Source organism: Lagopus muta, chromosome 20 (assembly GCF_023343835.1).
Source record: "Lagopus muta isolate bLagMut1 chromosome 20, bLagMut1 primary, whole genome shotgun sequence".
Taxonomy (NCBI): domain Eukaryota; kingdom Metazoa; phylum Chordata; class Aves; order Galliformes; family Phasianidae; genus Lagopus; species Lagopus muta.
The window spans coordinates 7,131,098-7,148,707 of NC_064452.1; the positions used below are offsets into that span (position 1 = coordinate 7,131,098).

Consider the following 17,610-nt stretch of genomic DNA (forward strand, 5'->3'; position numbering starts at 1 on the left):
CTGAGCTCAAAAATGTCTTTTTTTTTGCAGTATTGACAGTTCATGTTAAGATGGACACAGAGTAGTACACACAAGCCGGTGGACAAGGACAAGGGGCAGAGTTTTACCCAGTGCAAGTGTAGATATGTTGTGCTAGGTAATTTGGGGGTGCTGTGTCTTATTCTCTCATTGCCTTTGTACAGTTTGCACATGCTCCAAAGGGCCCTTTGCATTGCATGGAGGCAGGCAGGGGGATGCAAGGTTAAAAGTGCAATTCTGAGAGCAGTGCTGTCTCAGCTGAACATCAAGCTGGTGCTGACATTTCCTTCCATCCTGCAGTGCTGTCTGCTGGTACCAGACAGGATAGCTGTGGTGATGACAAATTTGTGGCAGTCCAGGACATGCCATAATACTGTCAAGACCCCCAGAGTGACTTCTGCTCCTGCTGTTAATTGCTGTGTGTTAAATGAAAATGCATCGTGACAGCCTTGGCTGTTGTAAGCTATGGGAGGAGTGGGGAAAGTTATTCTGTTTGCTTTAATGCTAAGTCCCCTGAGACCAGGAAATCCTCCTTTCCACCTTCCTGGCTCCAGGGGTGGTGCAGGTGGTGATTATTTCTTCCCCAGCTGTAGAAAATAACCTTAAAGTGAATTGGAACGGACTTCATGAGGTCAGCTAATCTATCCTTGGCATTCCTGTGATACTTTCATGCTAAGGTAATCCTTGAGATACGACAGGATAGCATTATGCCTTCAATTACAAACTGCAGTACCGAGAGACACGGAGAGGATTACGGAGGGAATTGGGCTTCACACTTCCATTGATGTCAGGTTTATGAAGTGCCCAAGTTATGAGGAAGTCTGGATCAAAGCTCTCAGGTTTCAGCATGATGTCTGCTTGTCCTTTTGCCTATGAAGGGGAGCTGTTAACAGGGATTTTGGGCTGAGCCTGAGGACGTTGCTGGCCTGAAGAGCTCCAGGTGCAATACTTCTGGAATCAGTAATGCTTCTCGAGGAGCCATGTTTCCGCTCTAGCCCATTCTGCAGTGCCTTCTGACCTCCTGTCTCCTCTCTGACAGCAGCTGCTGCCCAGGGATCTGGCTTGGCATTGTTTGCAGAGCCTTCACTGTGTGCTTGAGGAGGAAATCTCTAATTACCACGAGCTGCTGCTGCTCTCCCTTTGCAGGCTTAGTCAGCCCCTGCGCTCTGCAGCCCTTGATGTGCATGGCTGGCCTTGCTATTAGGCAAGGAGACTCAGGAGCTGGGGGAGCATAATGGCACCGTATGTCTTTGTCTCGTTGTCTTGTAATTGCTGCCTCGCTGTGCAGCTGCAAAGTACTTGTCCTATAATAGAAGAAGAGGGTCTTTCTGTCTTGGGAGACCCTGATCTCCCAGCTTTGCAGGAAATGACAAGGATTTGGCACTGAGACCTTTCCCCAGAATATATGCTGTGATTGCTCTGGGAGTCTATTTAATTTCAAGTGAATTACACCACTTTGTATTCATTATTGTGAGCATGCACTGAGATCAAATTTCCAACCTGATTCCTGGCACCCCGGCTGCTCCATGTACAGATGGGTGTTCTTCAGCCAGGTAGGAGATGCTGGCATGCACAACATGTGCACTGCTTTGGCTATGGTTGCAGCAGCCTAGGGCCAAGTCAGCACAGTGGCTTTATTCCTCCATCCATCCAGGCAAGACTCAAGGAGGACATTCAGTGGGGGTTCCTAAGTGATGCATTTAAGCCTGGCAGTCAGTCTTTTCTCTCCCCATAACTTCTGGTTTTGCTGTCACCAGCAATCCACCAACAACAAACAACTGACATGTGGCATGCTGTGACTTCAAGCTGCAGCTTTCTCCTCTTTGTGCAGGTTGTACTGTCATTCGGAAGCTGAAGGGCTCCGTATTATCCCTGCTGAAGTAACATTATAAATGTTTAAAGTTCTTGGGCTTTCTAAAGATAGAACAGCCTGTCCTGTCTGCCAGGCTTGTCCCCAGGGATGGGAAATGGGGAATGGCAATGTCCTTTTTGCTGCGGTGATGTTCCCTGTGCTGAGCTGTCTGCAGCTAAAGCTGCCCTTGGCTCACAGTTTGTTTACCAGGATTTAAGGGTCAGAAGTGAAGAGTTGTTCTGTGTCCGTGTAGGAGCTCAGGGGATGTTTTATAGCTGGGAAGGATGTAATCCCTAATGTGGGGGCTGGGCCAGGATGCAGGGATCAGGAAGTTTCTTGCCAAAAATGATGTGATGTTTTTGCTTTCCTCTGTCCTTGCATGGAGTGGCCACTGAGTGTTGCTGGGCTGCCAAGGGAGAAGGCAAACCTACCTCAGTCCTTGCAGGCAAGCACTGGTGTCCCTCTTCAGTAAGCACTGTCTGTTCTCTATTGCAGCCTGTTGGAAATTCTGGGTCTGCTAATGGGATTCACCAGCAGGATAAATCCCACAAGCAAGAGGTAAGTTACGAGCAGAATGTTGTTTAAAATGGTGACTGTGACTTTCTTGCCTGCTTTGCTGGGGACAGAATTTGGATGGGGACACCTCTGCCAACACAGCAAGTTGCACCAGTGTTTCCCACGTGTGGAGAGAACACTATATTATTACAATCTCTGGAAGTCACCAGGAGGATGCTCCTTGGTGTGCCTCCCACCAGCAGCAGGCACTTGCTCTGGGTGGAAGCAGCTGGGAGTTTGTCCTCTGTCTCCTGGGTCGGTTGCCTGTGTGACTTCTGGCAGGATGAGCCAGGACCTGCTCAGTCTCAGATCTGCCACCCCCTTCACAGAGTGGCTTTCCTGGGCCATGCCATCCTGCTCTCTCCTGCTGTTTGTAATGCAGGATAAGGTCTGAAGCCTCAAACTTCACCCGCCCCTCAGGGGAGCCTGAGGAAACAGCACTATGGCTTGCTGGTCAGTGCAGAGGGTCAGGACACAGAAAGCCTAGATTCCCGGTCCTGGCAGCCCACTCTGCAGCTCAGTTTCCCTTTCTGTCAAAAGACCTCAGTGCTTGCCCTCATTTTTGCTAATTGAGTCTTTTCTTCCAGGAGAAGCTCTGATAGAGAAGAGGTGAAGATGATCATTTCATGCCGGTATCAGCTCCTGTGCACAGTCAGGAAAAACAATACCACATCTGGCTTTAGCACCTCCAAAAGACTAGACACAATATTTTCACTTTAAAGAAGGACAATGTTCATAGTGTACTAACGGATGTAATCGGGACAGTCCTGGAGCCCAGTTTTCCAAGATAGCTGTTGTTCCAGGAGGGAGCAGGAAGATCTCTCTGGGTTTGGTTTCTTACCTGTATTGGTTTGGACTGTGGAATTTGTGTTGCTTGAGCTGCCCTTGTCCTACCAGCAGTCTGAATGATGGCTGCACCCTATGGTAGCTGAGGTGTCGGTGAGTCCCAGCAGCCCCACGGGAGCTGCAAAGGGATTTGCTTATGGTGTTGAACACTGAAGCATGTCCTGAGGCTGCACGCTGCCCACATGGTCTGTCCCTTCCCTCCCACTCACCCCAAAGGCCTGCACAGTGCAACCTGCTGGGCTGGTGGCTCACTGGGACGCATAGGCTGAGGGAGATGGGGTGTGCGTGTTTCCTTCCCTGCCTTGTAGAAGACATATCTGGTTGTGCAGCATGGAGGCTTCACTTGGTACTTGTAGCACAGTGTGTCATGCGAGATGGTCTGATTTCAGAGGGTTATTTATTTTGTTTCTCACCCGCTGCAGTTTGGGGAAGGAGTGGTGGTGTGTCCCTGTGGAGCAGCAGGCAGGGCTGCTCTTCTGATCCACTGCATCTGTATGGGGGGGGGGGAGGGGGGCTTCAGAGCACCAGACCCAGACAGCAGCTCACTGCTGGGAGCACTCATGCAGTAGGGGCTGTCTGCATTTGATGGCTACAGAAATCCTGTGTGTGAACACGAGCAATTGGAGCAGAAGGAATCCAAGGCGAGAGCCCACACGGCTCTCATGTCTGTGCACAGCAATGCAGGCTCAGGCAAGCACCCAAATTTGCATCTGGAATCCCGAGTGCTCAGAGCAGCAGGTGGGTGCTGCTGTGTCCTGCTGTGGCTGTGGTGCAGGCAGGCAAAGGAAGCACACAGTTTGCTTGGTTGATTGTTCCTTCTGTTGGAAGCTTTGCTCCTCTCTCCATCTTTGCACCAGAGCTCCAGGGACTTCAGGATGTGTGCAGTAAGGGGAGAATGTGTTCTTAAAGCTGTGAGGCAGCACCCCATGAAGTCCAGTTCAGATTCACTGTTGGATGCTACAGTGAAAACAGGAGGAAATAACAGCAGTCACTTACCAGGCTTCCCCTGGTTGCCTGAACCCTCCAGTTCTCAGTTGTTCTCCTGATACAGTGGGGCTCCTGTGAAAGAGGACAAGGCAGAAAAGGGCACTGGGAGAGATCTGAGCCAGGCTATGGGCAGATGAATATCACTGCATGTCAACTTTTTGCCCTCATTTCCTATGAAATTGTGCAATTTTTGTTAGCGGGTTGCCAGATTGATGTAATGCTGGACCTTGCTCACTGGTTGCAGGGTTGATGAGTTCTTCTGTTCAAAGGGAGCAGGAGAGGAGAAAGAGGTGACTTCAGGGAGTGCAACAGGTCAGCAAACACAGCTGTCTGGCTTAAGGAAGGGTGTGGGATCCATTAGCTGGAAATGATGCTGGTGGGATCCCATCCTGCCTGATGGAAGCGTTTAATCAGTTCTTACTACCTGGAAGAAGCACTGGGACTTTCCAGGGGACCAAAATCCTGGTTGGTGTATTCAGTTGCTCAGGAAAATCCCAGTGACAGCATTCCTTGTTCCAGCTTGCAACAGCCAACACCTCAGTGCTGTTCCTGAGAATTCAGGGTTGGTGTTCCCCAAAGTTCTCCTGAAGTCCCTGCAGCAACTCCTGGTGCAGGTGGGCGAGCTCCATTCCTTTGTTACTTATATTTTCCTTGATTGTTTTTTTTAGTGACTTCCTCTATAGGTGAAACATCGTTTGAGTTTTCCTCTTCCCTCTTTGAACTCTTGCTGTGTGCAGGGCAGGATCCCCAGGAGTGGTTATGGGAGCACGCTCCATTAATTCATTGCTGCTGCAGCTTCTCCAAGGCAGCAGCAGGTGGGGCAGAGGTGGCCTAAAGTGAATGCTGCTGATCTTCCCTGGCTGTATGTAGCTGTGCTGCTCCATGCACTCAAACCAGGAGGTGGGGACTCTCCTGGCCATGCTGACATGGGCAGCAGGGTGTAACTTGGTCCTCGTGTGCAGGTCTGTGGGAGCTGCTCGCTGGGCACAGGACGTGCTGTCACACATCTGGGTTCCACCTGAGCACTCAGAGGTGGCTGGGGCTGAGGTGGGACCTGTGCTGGGATCCCCAGGGACAGGCAGACTCCAAACTAGGGACACGCTGGGAAAGGGCAAGGAGGATGTTCCCCAGCCCCTCTATTTATTTGTAAGTTTAATTGCTATTTTTGCCTATATGTGGTGGTGTATAAAGTATTTCACAATATTCGGTCTTACTGGCTTCGTTCTTTGGGGGAGATGTCCAAGGGCATCGCAGCACGGACGCACCCATCCCTTGGTGGTGGCCAGGGACCAGCCCTGTTTGTGCCTTTACTCCATCTCCAGCCCCGAGGGCGGTGCGGGGGCTGCGTCCCACCTCGCTCCCACCCTGCTGAGTGATGGGCTTCTGCTGAAGGCTGAGACACTGTCAGGTACATCACGGCTCTGTTTGGCCATTCCTTCTCTCTAACCCTCTCAACCAAAGGGAAAAATGGGTAAATCGGCGTTGGGTGAGTTCAGCTTTATCCCTCCTGCAGCACCCGAGCTGAGGGATGGGTGCTGAGGCTCTGTGCCGTTGCCTCCCCCCTCTGCCTTGCAGTAGAGATGCATGAGGGTTTTGTTATAACAAGAAGATGCAAATGACACTGTAGAAGTCTTAACAGAAATTCCAGTACTCCGTTGTTCTGCAGCTTTAGCAGCTCAGCACTACCTTGTAGGGAATGATTAATACACTAAGATCCTATAGGCCTCATGTAAGTTACCAGAATAAAGATGTTACTAGATGTATAAATGGATGATAACCTTTTACTCGTACAGTATGTATGACAATTTTGTAGATTAGTCATTTTTTGGCTATCAGATTTTGTTAGTATGATATATAAAAAAAGACAAAAAAAAAAAAAAGAAAAAAAGGTTTGACTGCTAATGTCTATTTTGTTATTTGATCCATTTTATTTCTTCTGTACAAAAGCTGTACAAATCTCAGTCTGTGTAACTCCTCCCCATCTGTATCCATGTACAACCCCCCCTCCTGGCTTGCTGCTGTTGGTGAGCTCATTACTAAACAATAAAATCTGTGGCTGATGTTTGCCCCAGTGCTGCTGTCCCTTCCCAGCAGCCCAGGGCCCCTGAGGCTTTGTTTCTTCCCACTGTCCTTAAACTCCACTGGGCGTGGAGTGTTGGGGTCTCCCTTAAGAGCCGGATTTGGGCTGCAGGGGCCCTCAGTCACCACGTTGGTTGCTTCTTGCTCAGGGACCGATAGCATCCAGCAACTGTTGGCTTTGCTGGCTCCCAGTGCTTGAAAGGAGAACAATTCTGGGATGTTGAGCCCTGTGCTGTGCTCACTGCCTCTGTCACTGGGAAGAGAAGGCTCTGGGGAGAGCTGGCAGCAGCCTTTCAGTATCTGAGTGGGGTCTGCTGTGAACAGACCAGGGGAAATGGTTTCAAACTGAAAGAGGGCAGATCCAGGCTGAATGTAAGAACAAGGGTTGTGAACCTGGAGCGGGTTGCCCAGAGGTTGATGTTGGGGTGGTTGTCACAGTGGATGCCCCAACCTCGGAGCTGTGTGAGGTTTCAAGGTCAGCCTGCTCAGTGCGGGGAGGTCGGGCTGGATGGCCAACACGAATCCTTCAGTGCTTCTATAAAATCACTTACAGGATGATGGGGATGGAGGCAAAGCCTTGTCTCTCTCTGGCTGTCCATCTGGGTGCCTCTGTCAGCATGGCACCCCAAACCTGGCCGTGTTTACCATGCATTTTGCCTTTATGGGCTGCTGCTCTCAGCTCTTCTCAGGGCCCCAGGCCCTGCTCAGGGCTTTGCTCTCTTGTAGCTCTGCTGTGCAGTTCATCAGCTGCAATCAGGTGCCCAAACCCCTGCTATCTCCCAGAGATAACACCGCAGCGTGCGCCTTTGTTTGCAGACACAACATTTCAGTGCCGTTAATCGTTCAGCAAAGATTAATAAAACATGAAGTTTAAAGATGCCTAAATCACAGTGGGGGAGCTGGTAATCTCTGCCAACAATAATATTTGCACTTTATTTTCCTCTTCCCGTGGAGCCGAGGAGTGGAGCACCGCGAGCGCACAGCGGGATGGGGTGGCGATGTGAGTTCAGCCCTGGGGTGGGAGGGGGAAAAGAAGGGGAGCTGGTGACCCCTATATGGGGTCTATGTGGATGCAGCCATGGGGGATGTGCCTGTGAGGTGTCTCCTTGAGAAGGGCTGGGTGGAAGAAGGGCACCCATGGAGCATCCACCGTGCAGCTCTGCACTGCGTGCTGTCTCAGTGCCGAATGGCACCAGAAACAAACTTTCTCCCATCACAAGGGTACATCTGCCCCACCTCTCTCCTGTCTAACAAGCATCCCTGTCAAAATAGCTTATTTCCTTCCAGAACAAAAAGTCACCTGAATACATTTGGAAGCTGTGTTGTGCTATCGGAGTAATCAGAATTTAATTTGATGCAGTCAAGGCTCTAAAAAGATGTTATCAAGGGGAACATCAAAGCTGGATTCCTGCACTTGGAAATGCAGTTGGAATGCTTAGTCCAGATTTCTTGTTTTATCAGAGGCTTTCAAAAAATCAGTCTAAATAACAAAAAAAAAAAAAAAAGAAGAATATTGAGAGTATTTGCAAATTAATGTCTTTTGTAGCTGAACAAAGGCCACTGTCTAACCTACTTCTTTTGCATGTCTGGGACGGTCTCTTATTAAATCCTAATTATACAATTTTGTTGTGTCTAATCACTTCTGCGCTTGCAGGAATTGAAACCCAAAAATTCACTGCTGTTTTCGCTGCACTGCATTTATCTTCTGGGTGAAGGAGGGCTCCCCCCAGTGAGCGGGGACCCATGGGGATGGGGGCCTCCTTTCCTTCATCCCCTGCCCACGATCTATCCTTAGGGCTGTGGGTTATTCCCAACACTCAGGAAGGCTGTTGAGAAGCTCTTACGTTTTTGGGGGTGTTTTACTCCATTTTGGAGGCACTGCTGTGTGACAGCAGCTGATACTGGGCTGGAGGATGGCAGAGCGGTGACCCTAACCCCATTTACTTCAGCCATCACCCAGGCTGTCGTGCTGATGGATTAGTGGTGATTCACCCCTTCCACTGATGTTCCTGCAGAACCCGAGCCTGACACCATCACCTACTGCCTTGGGGACAGCTCTGTCCTCAGCTTTTGCCCTCAGAACTGTGGCAGGGGAGCTTTGGGGAAAAGGAGATTGGGGCAACATCGTTAGGGAAATAGCACAGATCTTGTGTTCAAACCTTTTGAAGTGTTAATTAAAAAGAATTATGCAAAGGAGAGAGGATTTGAAACATTCATTTGAATCTCAATAAAGCATCTGTATTAAAAATAGCAGTGGGATCAACTACAGATAGAAGCATTTTTGAGAAAATTGGGTGTGAGGGCCGGTGCCTGCATCCCCATTGCCATCGGGGTGCTGGAGGGCAGCAGGTCCTGCCTGGGAGAACCTGGGGAAGTGCTTCCTCTCTGATATTGAAGTATCTTGGAAGCGTGTTATCTAAAAGAGCCCATGGGATGCAGTGCTCAGCTCCAAGCAGAGAGGGCAAATGGGTGCCTGGCTGCTGGCAAGGTGGGAATGAGGCTGGGAGCAGCCCAAGGGCACTCCATGTGGGGTAGGAGGCACCTGGGGCTGATCCCAGCCCCCAAATCACCCCCGTTGACCCCCAAGTCCTCTTCCAGGCTCGAACCTCCCCATCAAAGCCCCTCATTAAAATCCCCTGCACGTCCTGGCCCTCACTTGTTCAGTAAAAAGCATCCAGGGTATTAATTATCAGATTGGTGGATAACATCATTAAGTTTACTTTTCAGCTGCACAGATCCACTGGGAATGCCAATCTCTCTTGCCCTTGGCACTGGTGCTGCAAGGCCACAAGTGGGCAGGTGCCCTGACCAGCACTGGGACTGCATGGGGCAGAGCATCAATGGGGCACTGGCACCAATGGTTTGGGGTCTTTGGGGTCGTTCCCAGTATGGGAGAGGTCCATAAGGATGTGGGTTCTTTGGGGAGGTTTGCTTTGCTGGGCAGCAGGCTGGGGAGGTGCAATTAGGGGCTGAAAGCAGATTGGGTAGGGTGAGGAGCTGCCAATGGGATGGAGCTGGACCCAAAGCCGTGCTGCAGAGCCACACTGAGGTCTCATGGGCTGGGAAGAGGTTCCAGCTGTAACCGTAGAGTTGTATTAAAAATGCATGAGTGGCATCCTAACCTTGTGAGACCATCCCAGCCCCATCTGGATGCTGAAATATGGACCTTGGAGCCAAGAGGGTGGTTGGGTCGTTGGAGCCCCTCAAGGCATCAGCATCCCTCCCAGTGCCTCTGGCACAATCCTGGCTCCCCAGCTTTCTGCCTGCCACTCCTTTCTGCTTCTTGGGTTCAGAATGGATGCTGGGTTGGGAAGTGGCAATGTCACTGCTCAGCTCCCCAGGATGCTGTCTGGGAGTTGCCTCTGCAGGGTTCTCATTAGCATGGAAATAATTCAAGAGTGAAGGCGAGACAACTGGAAAACCATTTTATCTGTTGCTCCGGAGCAAACTATTTTTGCAGCACGGCGTTCAAAGAGCCACACAAATGCAGACAGCTGGCAGCACAGATAGATATGTTAAAGGCAGATAGAGATTGTAAATATTCCATGCAAGCCTTCCTCGCTGCCCCAGCAGGCAGGGAATGGAGGGACTGTGATTTTTTTGATCTTTCTACGGATGTGTTTGGGACCGATGGATACCAGCTCTGGTGGTGCAGTGCTCTTGCCAGCGTTGCTCAGCAGCGCAGAGATGTTGCTGAGGAAATCTCCCCCGCTTTCCCTGCCCCTGGTTTTGCTCTCTGCCCCTCCTGCATCCCACATTTGCACTCCCCACCCGAGGCGCCCACTGGCAGCGCTCTTGATCTATAATTCAGAAAGCATTTTGTTGTGCCGGGGTACAACACCCGCAATACACCAACACAGCGCCCCTCTAGGGAGGGAGAACCCAGACTCGTTCTTCCTATTACATTTCTCCTGACCTTTCTGAAACTTTTTCTCTATTTCCCATTCTAAAGAAGTGTCTTTCTGTGTGTGTGTGTGTGCTCTCCAATTCCACCGAGAGAAGGAAGGAATCAGCATATCAGAGAAAACAACGATCCTTGTGATGCCCAGCAGTCACTAATTAACAAATTAAAAAAAAAAACCAAACCCCAACATATATCTCTTTCTGCAGATATAATTGTTTTCTGGCTCTGTCGCCTTTTCTTTTGTCAGCGCCGTGACAAGGAAGTGCTTTATTTCTGCAGTGAGATCAGATTAAAACATCCCTCTCCGAGCGCGTTCTCCTCGCTGGCTGTTTTTGTTAGGCACGTTGTTTCAGCCCCAGATAAGATGTTTTGCCCACACGCTTTCATCCCATTGAGGCGGTTTTCCTTTTCATCAGAGACTTCTGCAGATGTTCAAACTGCAGCAGAACGTGCAAAGCTTTGCCTTCAGCCCTTTGGGTGGATGTCCCTGTAGGACGCATGGATGCTGCACCTGGGGAACATCTGGGGCAGCTCCAGGTGCCCCCCCTCCCCCTGGCACCCACAGGTGAGCTCCCAGCCCTGCCCATGCTGCATTCCCAGCCTTCTCTTCCTGTTTTTCAGGATGGATTGGGACTCTCCCTCTGCAATCCTCCCCAAACCCCTGCCTATTGCATAGGGCACGGCCGGGTTGCAGCATGGAGATGACATGGGGATGACACGGGCAATGTCCATGGGCTCACATGGGTCCACAAAGCCCGTTTCCCCCGATGTTCCCCTGACACGAGGTTTCCCAAGCAGTGACACAGAGCTGAGGTCCCAGCGAGGCACTACAGGAGCCCCGTGCAGCTGCTTCACGGCAACGCTATTGTTTGACCCAATTAAATTAATTTTGTGTGCTTTTTTTTTTTTTTTTTTTTTTTTTTTTTTGTTGCTCTGGCTTGAAGATAATTAGCCAAATGATGCCCTGATTTCTTTCCTCTAACGTCTTCCATTTAATTATTCAGAAAGGGGAGCTGGTTGTCTCACTCAGTGTGTGGGTGATACGGGGCTGCAGGACAGCAGATGCTCCCGGCGCTCACCTGAGCCCTCAGTGCACAGAACTGTGCACCGTCAGGATGCACCACTGTCCTCAATGGGATTTGGATGGGATTTCACGGAATCACAAAGGTTGAAAAAGACCCCTAAGATCACCGAGTCCAACCAAACCACTGCCCACGTCCCTCGGCGCCACATCTCCATGGATTTTGAACAGCTCTGGGGATGGTGTGAGCCCACCACCCCCATGGGCAGCTGTGCCACCGCAGCACCGCTCTTTTAGGGAAGAAATACTTGCTAACATCCAACCTGAACCTCTCCTGGTGCAACTGGAGGCCATCACACCCCGTCCCATCGCTGTTACCACCTCACCTCAGCGGGAGGCTCCAGGTTGCACAGTGGCCACGATTCAAGTGGGCTTACAGATTGTGGGTTTGGGGTTTCGCTCTTGCTTTGAGCAAGGCTGCTGGTTTAGTGCTTGCTTCTTTGCACAACCCCATGGATCAAATGAGCTTCTAGGCCATGAGAAAAATGCCAAGTGGTTGCATTTGGAGGGGTGGGAGCTCTGCCTTGCTGAGCTGTGATCCTGTGTTGGGTCCTCATCCATCCATGTGCTGGGGTGTTGACCATCGTCATGGTGCCAGGTGGGACCTGGTGTGGGGGACAGGGGCCACTTGTGTGAGAAAATCCCTCCTCCTTCATTCCTGTTGGGATTTGGGATGTTTTGTGCCAGGTCTGATGCTAAGGAAGGAGCATTGGAGCCAAGCCCCGTTTCGGCTCTCCCAGAAACTCAAACCAAACGTTCGCCAAAGGCTTTTCTCCTCCATTCAACCTCGCAGCGGTCATCACTCATCCAAAAAAGAAAATCCAGCGAACCGCATAACGCGCTTCAAAGAAGGAGATGGCGGGGGGTGGGAGGGAGATATTCACGCAAACCCAAACCCAAACCCAAACCCGTGGCAATCCTGCCGCCCAGGGGCCGCTCCCCGGCACCAACAGGTGGCGATAGGCGCCCCGGGACGGCACCGCCGCCGCCGCTCGCTCCGCGCTGCGGGCCGCTCCTCGGGGGTCCCCGCCGCCCCCGGCCCCGCGGATGGGCTCGGCACGGCTCGGCACGGCTCGGCTCCCTCCCCCGGCCGGGCTGCGGGCTGGTTAATCCTGTATGTAAATGGCAGCCAATGGATGTTGTTGTTGAGCGGGGCTGGGATTAGCGGCGGGGCGAATGGCTGGCACTCTTACTGGGATTACAGAACAAAGAGCTCTCCGCTCCCGAGCAGGGCGCCCTGCCCGCCCCGGCCCGGCCTCGGCCTCGGCCCGGCCCGGCGGGCAGCACCGGCCCCGCCCGCCGCCCGCGCGGGGAGGAGGTGGCGGCGGCGGCGGCGGCGGTGGCGGCGGCGGCGGGAGGCGGTGTGGCCCGGCCCGGCCCGGCCCTGTCCTGCCCCGGCCCGGCCCCGCCGCCCGCCCCCGCCGCTCCCGCGCACAGCCGCCGGGGAGGCAGCGCCGCGCTCCGCCGGGGCCGCCCTGCGGTGAGCGAAAGTTTCGGCCCCTCCCGCGGCACCGGGGGGCGGCTGCGGGCGGGGGGAGCGTGGGGACAATGGGGCCGGGGGGGGGGGGGGACAGAGCGGCTCGGGGGGATCCGGGCTCGGCCGCGGCGCGGGGCGGGGGAGCGGGGGGTGCCGGGATCTCCGATAGCGGCGGTGGAGTCGGGAGCGCGGCGTGGGGCTGCGGACGGAACGTGGATGTGTGCGCTGCTGCTGGGGCACGGCTGGGGAACGTGAGATCGGAGCCCGGGACGGGATCGGGGAGCGGAGCTAACGACAAACGCGGGGACGGTATTGGGGACTGTACTGGAGCCGACCTGATCTCAATACCGCACCTGCGGACGGATGTAGGAGACGGCATTGGAGACGTGGGGATCTCCGGTGCTGGGCGAGATGGGGAGAAAGTTCCTCCCCGGGGAGCACCCGGTGCCCTTGTCCTTCCAGCGCGTGGGGTTAGCCGGGATAAGCTGTAAAGCGAAGCGATCCCATTACTGCGTCACGCTTTGAGCCCCGCAGCCGGCGGCTCGTTGCAGGTAACCGCGGCCGGGCATCGTCGCACGGAGCGGTGGGGTTGCGGGGTTGTGTTCGCTGTGAGCTCCGGGCGGACAGGGATGCCTTTGTCGGGGCTGCCGCTGTGCGTGTGCCCGGCGGAGGGGCTGCGGTGGGAGAAGGGGCATTTCGGTCGGATCCCCGCTGCTGGGACCCGTCTGAGCCGGCGGAATTTTCTACTTTTGTGAAAATCGCCGCAGCGCTCGATTGTCAGAATGGAAGCAGCCTGAGCTCTCCGCCTGCTGCGGTGTTGGAGCCACTCGGTGCTTCTCCCGAGTCCCGTGGCGAAGCTCCGAGCCCCGGCGTGGCCGTGTGCGCTGCCCTGCGCCGGCATCGCTCAGAGCTCCCCGCTGCTTTTCCCTTCTCCTCTGCAGCCGCCACCTGGATGCTATGGGGACATCCATCAGGGTGACTAAAGGAGATGTGTGCCTATAGGGACGCACTGCCCTATTGCGCTGTCCCTCCTGGAGCGGGTTTTTGCCTCTTCTTGGAGATGCTGCTGCAGGGCTGTATGCTTCCCCGTGCTTTTGCCGGCCTTTAGGAACCACCGTAGGGAGCGCGGACACTAGAGATGCTTGTGTGCCTTCCTGACCCTGCAGCCTGTTGATTGGGTTTGGGGAGAAAACCGTGAGGTGAACTGGGCTGGTTAAGGAGGATCTGACCACCGCCGCACGTCCTGCCCGTGTGTCTGGGTTTTGTTCCCCAAAGCAATCCCGTGTTTGTGCCACTGCTTCCGTGCTGCTGCAGCTGCTCGTGCAGGGGAGGAGAGGCAGGAACGTCCCCAGCTCGTTTAGGTTTGCTAATGAGAAGCTGGAGAGAAGGGAAGGAACCTGCTTGGGGACGTATTTAGCAACTTGCCCTCCAAGCCTGGTGCTAGGGACGCCTTGCCCTTGCGTGCTGCTCTGATAACCTGGCATGGGGAGACAACTTGCAAGACCTTGTGTGCTGCAGAAGGGCCAATTTTCAGGCCCTTTCTGTGTCGTGGCCCTTCAAGGACGTGTCTGGTTGCCCTGCACCCACACCTGCGTGAACAGCGTCGCATCATCCCTGAGCAATGCTCTGCTGGAATGAAGAAAATACCCCAAAGCCCCCAAACCCAGACCGTCACAGTGGTTTGAGCGATCTCGTGCTGTCGGAGCTAATGGGGGATTCCCATCTGCTGTTCCCACAGGAAATAGCTGGGATTTTTTGAGGCAATTATCAATGCCCTGTACTTCCTCTGGGAATTTGGTTGGCTGCACCCAGGCGGTCAGGCTCAGCGTAGGAATGCAGAGGGACGGCAGCCGGGGCCTGAGCTGGTCTTCTGCCACCCATGGCAGTGCCAGTGGTCCCCGAGCTGGGCAGCAGAGCCCCGTCTTGGAGGATGTGTTTGCTCCCTTTGCTGTTGGAGCCTGGGTTGTAAATGGGAGACGTGTGATGGTCATCATGGCAAAGGAGTGAGCGGTGGGGGCTGTTTGCCCTCTCCTTGAGAAGAGGGATGAGAAGACCTGCTGGAAGCTCCTTCTCAGGAAGGAGGTATCCATCCAGGAGATAAAAATGCTTTTAAGTTCATTTATTGGGAAACTCCCAGCTGAAAGCAGTGGGGAGGGGTCTCTGGGTATGCTCGGTACCCAGTGCTCAGCAGAGCAGAAAGCAGGTCCTTTTTGCTGGGGGGACAGTGGGTTGTTGCAGACCAGAGACCTTGCTGTGCCCAGGTGTTGCCTTTCACTTCCCGGTATGTTTTATTTAAATCTCATGAAACATCATCTTCAAGAACAGGTTTGGAGCTTATGGTCTGGCCAGAGGCTGCGGGAGGCTCCAGGTTGCGCAGTGGCCACGATTCATGTGGGCTTACAGATTGTGGGTTTGGGGTTTTGCTCTTGCTTTGAGCAAGGCTGCTGGTTTAGTGCTTGCTTCTTTGCACAACCCCACGGATCAAATGAGCTTCTAGGCCATGAGAAAAATACCAAGTGGTTGCGTTTGGAGGGGTGGGAGCTCTGCCTTGCTGAGCCGTGATCCTGTGTTGGGTCCTCATCCATCCACGTGCTGGGGTGTTGACCATCCTCATGGTGCCAGGTGGGACCTGGTGTGGGGGACAGGGGCCACTTGTGTGAGAAAATCCCATCGAGGAGCTGTGGGAGGTTTTATGTTGTATTCCTGTGTGATAGGGGAGGGAAGACTGATGGTTTCATGTTTCCAGAGCAGTCTTAGCTTAAGATTTGCTGCCAGTCGCCACTTCTCAAATACTTTGATGGTGATTTCCAAGGGACTTACCTACAGCATCAGTAAAGCTTTCCCCGTTGGTGAAATGTTATTAAGAAAAGCAGTCAGTACAAGAATCACCTTCTTAAAAGCAGATTGTACCTTGGTGGGATTTACATTTGTATATACAAACAGCTTCTGTTTGCATTTTCTGGCTTTTGTGGCTTTGTCTGTGCTCAGTACTATTATGGCTGTTTTAAGAAGAGAATTAACTTCAACTAAACGAATAGGAGACCAGCAAAGACTATTGCTCTGCCTTTGCAAATTCGCAGCAATCTAATCATCCTTTACCAGGACTTTCTTCCTCTAAGCTAATCTCCACCTTTCACTTGAATTACGAGGTGCCTCCATCTTCATTTTCTCTAAATCTGCAACATCAAAAGGAGAAAATACCCATGTGGAGGCTCAGAGCCTCTGGGGAGCTGTGTAGAATCAGGGAATATCCTGAGATGGAAGGGATGGTGCAGCCCAGCTCCTGGCCTCACACGGGGCAACCTGAATGCTGTGTGTGAGAGCAGCATCAAGCATGAGCCTGGAGCACGTTGTGGGGCATAAATCACACTGGAGGTGACAGAGGTGAGAATCCTGTGGGCAGGAAGCTTTGTAACTTGGTTGTGGAGTGTTTATTGCACTGTTCTGGTCTGGTTGCTGTCAGTTGTGTTCTTAGCTGGGGACAGGTGATGTTCCTGGAGAGCAAATGTGCACCCTGTGGTGCTTGTGAAGGGTTTGCATGCCTCATAGACTCGTTAAGGTTGGAAAGACCACTGAGATCGTGTAGTCTGACCACCAGCCCATCCCCACCGTGTCCCTCAGGGCTGTTTGTACCCTTTTCTTGAACACCTCCAGGGACAGTGACTCCACCACCTCCCTGGGCAGCCTGTATGTGGGAATTATGTGTATTATTGGTACTGCATTAGTATTTACCTGGCCAGGTCCTGCGTTGGACGTCTTCATTGTGCCAAGCTCTGCTCCTTAGCATTTTGAAGCCTAGCCGTTGAAGAACTGCATTGTAGGTCTTTTTTGGTGCTTGCACATCACTGTTTTTTTCCCATGAAAACATCCCTGTTGTAAGGTGACCTCTGGAGTGATGATTGTTGTTCCTGTGGGCCCTGCTCCCGTTGTCTTTTTCTTCTTGGCAACTGGGTTGCTGAAGCCCAAGAGTTGGTTTCTGTCTCTCTCTTTATTGTTGGAGGAATGTGATAAAATGATCTCGTTAGGTAAATATGACCATGTTACAACTCACTGTCTGCTGAAGCACCGCTGTGGATGACGTTACTGCCAGAGGAATGGCTGCAGCTCCTCAGCAAGCTTTTGGTGGTGGGGCTGGAGGGACATCGTCTGCTCTGGATCTTGTACCTCCTGGCAGGAATGACAGTTGTTGGTACATTGGATGGAGGAAGGGTTTTTCCTTGTGGCTTCCTTCCTTCACACCAGCCTGGGCTCATTGAGTGGCTCTGCAGTTGCCACAGGAGCCATAGGAGCATAGTGGGGTTGTTGGATGGGACCTTCATGAGGGTCACCTCAGATCCCTTAGAAACCAGGTCAAGCTGATAGTGCTGCCTTCCCAAGCCACTCTTTGGTTTTCCTATAAGGAGATGTGCTCGTGCAGCAGGGAACACGTGGGAGGGCCAAGGCTGCAGCAGAGGGACTCACAGCCTGGTTGCAGGGATGCCCCTGAGATGCCACCATGTCCATGGGACCCTGTGGGGTGGTGGACGTACAGCTTTGTGCTTTCCCAAGTGTCATCCTTCCTTCCGTGCAGGATCATTCAGCCCAGTGGAGTGGAACATGGTCCACACGGGGTTGGGAGCAGCTTGTTGGGTCGGGGTGATGTCCATACAGGTGCTGGAAGCCCTCCTGCAACCTCCATAGGCAAGGCCCGCTCCCAGTTGGTGAAATAGGTCAGGAACTGTGCTTGTTTAAAGGGCCTTTGGGGTTTTTGGGTCTTAAATAAACATCCGGGTTCCTGTTGGGGTTGGGGCTGTGCAGCCTGCGGGGGGCAG

The 17,610-nt window shown here is 52.9% G+C and overlaps 2 protein-coding genes across 7 annotated transcripts in view; both read left to right on the forward strand.

The window, feature by feature from the left end:
• CLIP2 (CAP-Gly domain containing linker protein 2) overlaps positions 1 to 7,959 on the forward strand; it is a 61,109-nt gene extending 53,150 nt beyond the window's left edge. For all 3 annotated transcript variants that reach the window (XM_048966635.1, XM_048966634.1, XM_048966636.1), the window contains 2 exons: positions 2,366 to 2,428; positions 3,013 to 7,959. In XM_048966635.1, coding sequence (XP_048822592.1) covers positions 2,366 to 2,428; positions 3,013 to 3,024 — 75 coding nt within the window. In that variant the 3' untranslated portion in view covers positions 3,025 to 7,959. The remainder of the gene's footprint in view (positions 1 to 2,365; positions 2,429 to 3,012) is intronic.
• Positions 7,960 to 12,739: 4,780 nt separating this feature from the next.
• The window catches only part of GTF2IRD1 (GTF2I repeat domain containing 1), a 50,692-nt gene continuing 45,821 nt past the window's right edge, over positions 12,740 to 17,610 (forward strand). For 2 of the 4 annotated variants that reach the window (XM_048966837.1, XM_048966839.1), the window contains exon 1: positions 13,023 to 13,350. The gene's annotated coding sequence lies outside the window, so the exon portion shown is untranslated. Of the gene's footprint in view, positions 12,803 to 13,021; positions 13,351 to 17,610 lie in introns of those variants that run through there. The other 2 variants (XM_048966838.1, XM_048966840.1) reach the window with 2 other exon arrangements.